General features: G+C 31.6%; 1 protein-coding gene across 1 annotated transcript; it reads right to left on the reverse strand.

Moving 5' to 3' along the window:
- Window positions 1-799: 799 nt before the first annotated feature.
- On the reverse strand, window positions 800-3,000 carry LOC109212942. The gene has a single exon (XM_019376677.1). It carries the CDS (start codon window positions 2,045-2,047, stop codon window positions 1,004-1,006), a length of 1,044 nt encoding a protein of 347 aa, XP_019232222.1. The 5' UTR covers window positions 2,048-3,000; the 3' UTR covers window positions 800-1,003.
- Window positions 3,001-5,351: the final 2,351 nt, after the last annotated feature.

Below are 5,351 nucleotides of genomic sequence, written 5' to 3' on the forward strand. Positions count from 1 at the left end.
GAATCTCAATTGAGAATAAAATGCAAGCCATTTGTTCTATCCTAATTATTTTACCTTCTTTTGGATAAATAGTTACTCTAAAGTAATATTTACCTAAAAAAAACTACCAAACTGTAGAACTGTCAAATATGCACAAATGTAGTATGCTAAGGTGTTCTCTATGCAACATAATATGATACAATATCTTTCCATAAAACATTGCTTGAATCAACAACAACAATAATATACCCAGTGTAACCCCACATAGTGTGGTCTGGAAAGTGGGTAATATGTACGCAGACCTTACCTCTACCTCGTGGAGATAGAGAGGTTATTTCTAATAGACCATCGGCTCAGTAAAACATAAACACAACCGTAATAAAAAGAAAAACAAGAACGGCATGGACCAGCTAGAATCATAGTATCAAAAAAAAAAATTAGATCTAGCAAAATCAACTATTCCCCTGAAAAATATTAATAGCATAACAAAGGCAGATAATTGGGACATCATAATGTGGCATGATTAGAGTGCATCTGCACCAGTTACTATGTATAAAAAAAAATTAATTTGCTGGAAATATGGTGCTGCCATTAGCCATACCATAATCATTCAAAACATTACGAACAATGTATAGCCACCCTAAAAATAATAGTCAATATATATATATATATATATATATATATATATATATATATTTGGTATATTATATATAAATTTTATACACTTTTTTGGTTACCGAATGTAAATAATTTCTGGCGCTGGCTAAAACTGAAAAAAAAAAAACTTTAGCAAAAACCATCAACCATGACTACTGAAATATTAGAGCAAGAAATTAAAAGGACTGTCTATTGCTTAAGAAACAGATTAACAATCCAGAGAACTTACAATCAAATCTCTATTTTCTATCTGAAAACTAAAATTAATACAAGAGGGGAGGTAAATGCTGTACGTTTGGTTAATAGATGAAAAGAGGTGAAAAAAATAAAGAAATTTAAACCTCTTCATCTAAACTTAGAATGGGAATTAAACCATAACAGATTCATTATCAACTGGCTTATAAGTTGAAGGTGAAGAAGCCAATGGGATTACCTTAACAGAAGTAGAATTCTGAACATGTAATTGCTGTAGTGGCTCCCTTAATTTGCTCTTACCAAGAAATGAAATAAATGACCCTTTCTCCTCACTAGCAAGTCTCTTGTCGCCTTCTTGAGCCGAGGGTCTCCTGGAAACAGTCTTTCTGTCCCTCGGGATAGGAATAACGTCTGCGTACATATTATCCTCCCCAGACCCCACTAGTGAGATTAAACTGGGTTGTTGTTGTTGTTTCTCCTCATTAGCAAATGGTTTATTAATTGCAGAATCTTGAAAAGAAACCTCATTTTTAAGACCCCTTTTCTCAGCTTCTTCAATCAATTTTCTAATAAGTTTCTCTTCAGCATCTCTTAGGAACTTGAATTTTGGTGGGGGTGAAGATCTGAGTCTGTTTAATTCAGTTTCTGTTGAAGATTCAAACAGAGGATTGAATCCTTGGCAATTGTAAGAATCAAGATTATGACCTTTAATAGGTGGTGAAGATAAAGGAGTAAGAATTAAATCACTTAAACTTCTTGTTCTTGAACAAGTTCTACTTCTTTCACCTCTTGATTTACCATCTTCAGATTCCAAATCTTCTTTTGTTTCTTCTTTGATAGTAAATAAAAATCTAGGAGGTCCACAAAGATTGTGTAACCTCATTAATTCCGACTCCACACTATCTTCACCATACCCTTTTAATAGCAAATCTTTGCTATTTCCTAACTCCAAATCTTGATCTTGACCATTCATTTCTTGATTTCTCAGTGTGTTGTTTAGTTCTTGACTGCTAATATTAGATACTGAATTAGGCTTTTTCCAACAGAAAAGATGAAAAAGTTCAGTCCCATAACTGCTGCTGTATTGATCCTCTGATTCACTCTTTGGGATTCTTTTCTTAACCCATAATAAGTAATACAACTCTGCTACAAGTCCCATGAGTATACATCCAAAAACAAAACTCAAACCAATTCCTAAACCACTAAAAGATGCCATTTTTTGAGAGGAAAACTCACATCCAAATCCACAAACTACAATCTTGAAAAGAAAGAAAAAACCCCTTTTGTGGATTTTCCTTAATGAGCAAAAAGAAGCTGAAAAGCCACTACCTTTTCAATCTAATAGTACTAAGCAAATGACACTGAAAATTGACAAAAAATTTCAAAATTTGCCACTAATTCCACACAAATCAAGAAAATCTTTAAAGTCTCCCCATTAGAATACATCCAAAAACAAAACTCAAACTAATACCTAAACCACAAAAAAGATGCAATTTTTGAGAGAAAAACTCACATCCAAATCAACAAACTACAATCTTGAAAACAACCCTTTAGTAGATTTTCACTAATGAGCAAAAAGAGGCTAAAAAGCCAGTACCTTTTCAATCTAATAGTACTAAGCAAAGTGACACTGAAAATTGACAAAAATTTCAAATTGAAAAACCAATGCAATTTGTTCCTACAAATTCCACAAAATCAAGAAAACAATTTAAAGACACCCCCATTTAAAGTTTTTTTCTCTGAAACTCAGATCCTGAAAAAAACCACTCATGATACCTTAAAGGAAAAAAGACCCCCTTTTTCGGAACATTAATATATATATATTTGCCTGAAACACACGCTAAGAAAAAAGCTGCGCCTGTCTGGAAATTTACTGCGGTTATAAGGAGTAAGGAAAGATACTATTACCTTTAAGGCCGGTGGAATTAAACAACATAGGAAAAAAAAAGGAAATAGCAGAAAGGGAAAGAAACTGAAAACTCATTAATAAGCACTATATATAAGGAAAGTGGCATAAAGTATAAACTGATATTCTATAATTTGAATATCATAAAATTATGAGGACATGGAGAGTAGACTGTAGAAGGTGTATATTGACTGGCAAAGATGGTGTTTTCTGTATTTTAGGGCAAAAAATGGTTGGTTATATCATATACTATGAGTCAGTGTCTTCTTGGGATATAGCTCCTCACATGGGCTAGGAAAAAGTATGCATTAGATAATATTTGTTTGAACAGAATTTCAGAAGGGTCTTTAAAAGTTTTTTTTTGGTTTTACAAAATTTCGTGGAAGCAGGTTAATTATAAAAAACATATTAGAAATTACAATTTTCCAAGAATATTTGTATCTGTAAATTATTTTTATAAAAATTGTCCAAACCTTAATCTGAACGTAAAATATTAAAAAAGTTTACTAAAACTTATAAAGTCAGTTGGAAAAAAGATATTAAGCTTATAAATGCTCTCTGGTTTAGCAAAATAAAAAAAGATATTAAGCTTAACTTAATCTCAAAAAGTAGCTCAATATGTGAGGGTTATTAAAATAGTACAAAACTCACTCACTTAATCGATGCTTAGGAATGTACATCTAGATTTTAGAGCTTGGAGTAATATAATGTGAGTGACCAAACAATATCAAGGATTAATCTAGGCCAAATACATATACAGCCCATTTAATTCGGCACCATTTTTATTTTGGCACTTTATTTTTATCCTGATTCATTTTGGCCCTCCAACTCTATTTTATATGTTTCATTTTAGCCCTCCAACTCTATTTTTTATGTTCCACTTTAACACAAAAACTAAAATCAGTGCAAAAATATAGCGCGTGTGTATACAAATCTGAGGTGTAATAAGTATCCAATTAAATGTTGTCACCTGGTTTTTTCATCCATGTCATACGGGTCAATACTAAAATACCCGAACCCGGCCGTATTTTTTCATCCACTGTTGCCCCATCTTCATTCTCTAAGTTCCAACGTTTTCATCTGCCGATTTCATACATGCCGACCAAATTTTTTGTGGGTTTATAATGAGATTAGTTATGTTACACATCGTTTCATAATGTATCGTATTGTATTGTATCGTTTGATGAATACAATGTTTGGATAGATTTATCGTTTGCCGTTGTTTCATGATATCATGCACCAACAATATGAAGAATAAATTTGTAATATTATAAAGAAAAATTATGATACGGATAAATTTATTATATAAAAAGGTAGGGTAAATGATAAAATAAAATAATTTAATAATAGTGAAGGGTAAGATGAGAGAAAAAGACAAGATAACGACGCAACCACACAAATCGGTCGTTACATAAAGTGGCACATTTCGTCGTTACGTAACGGCGAATTTAACGATACGATACAATAAAATTTATGTAACAACCAAAATAAATATCGTATTTAAAGTAACAATACAATACGATACAACAGGTAACGACCATCCAAACAAGTTGTAATTGTTTAACATATTGTATTAATCTTAAGATTATGCACTCGACCAATACGAGATTTTTTTACAATGTCTAATTCCAACGTTAATGGCAAATTGAAGAGTTTGAAAATTATATTTTATGTAATATTTGAATTTTTCTCTTTCTTTTGACCGTACAACAGCATCAGGATTAATTTACATTAATTTGAATTTATTGAATGATATTCTTCATATTAGATGGTTGCTTTAATTTACTGGAAAAATAATGCCTGACATTCGCTCCCTCCCCTTAAAAAAGACTATCGAAGTAAAATCGGTGAACATACAAAGTTTAAGATAACAAATAAGAAGATACAGTATTTAATTGATCTCATTAATTTTTTTGTTATAGAATTTAATACTAGTTCATAAACTTTTATCTAACTTTTTTTTTCCCTTTTCCTAATCCTCTTTTTACTACTGGTTTGGATGGTTGTTACTTAAATTCTATTGTATCGTATTGTTAAATCGATCATTATATAACGATGAGAAGTGCCACTTGATCGATGAAACGACGAATTTGGTGTGGTGACGTCGTTTCCTTGCTTTTTTCTCTTATCTTGCCCTTCCTTGTTATTAAATAATCATATTTGAGGGTGTTTGGCAAAGCTTATAAGCTGGTCAAACTAGCTTATAAGCATTTTTCGGTTTATCTACGTGTTTGGTAAAGTTAAAAGTGTTTATAAGCCAAGTGCTTATAAGTCAAAAATAAGCCATAAGCTGGTCACCCCCAGCTTATGAATTTTTAGCTTATAAGCACTTTAAGTTTGACCAAGATTTTTACTATTTTATCCTTAAAATATTCCGTTTTAGAATAAAACTCCTACATTGATACTCACTGCCTCAAGTATTTTTTTCAACCTAACCCCCCCCCCCCCCCCTCCGCCGCTTCAGGTCTGCAATTCTCATTGACTATTTAACATAAGCAATTTCTCTATTCCTTTGCATATTTATATTTATGTGATTGTATATTAATCTTTGAACTGTATGTAATAAATGAGGACATATCAAATTTTTGGTGTATTGCTTTCTAAGTATTATAGT

The sequence above is a fragment of the Nicotiana attenuata genome, unplaced genomic scaffold (genome assembly GCF_001879085.1).
Source record: "Nicotiana attenuata strain UT unplaced genomic scaffold, NIATTr2, whole genome shotgun sequence".
Lineage (NCBI taxonomy): Eukaryota > Viridiplantae > Streptophyta > Magnoliopsida > Solanales > Solanaceae > Nicotiana > Nicotiana attenuata.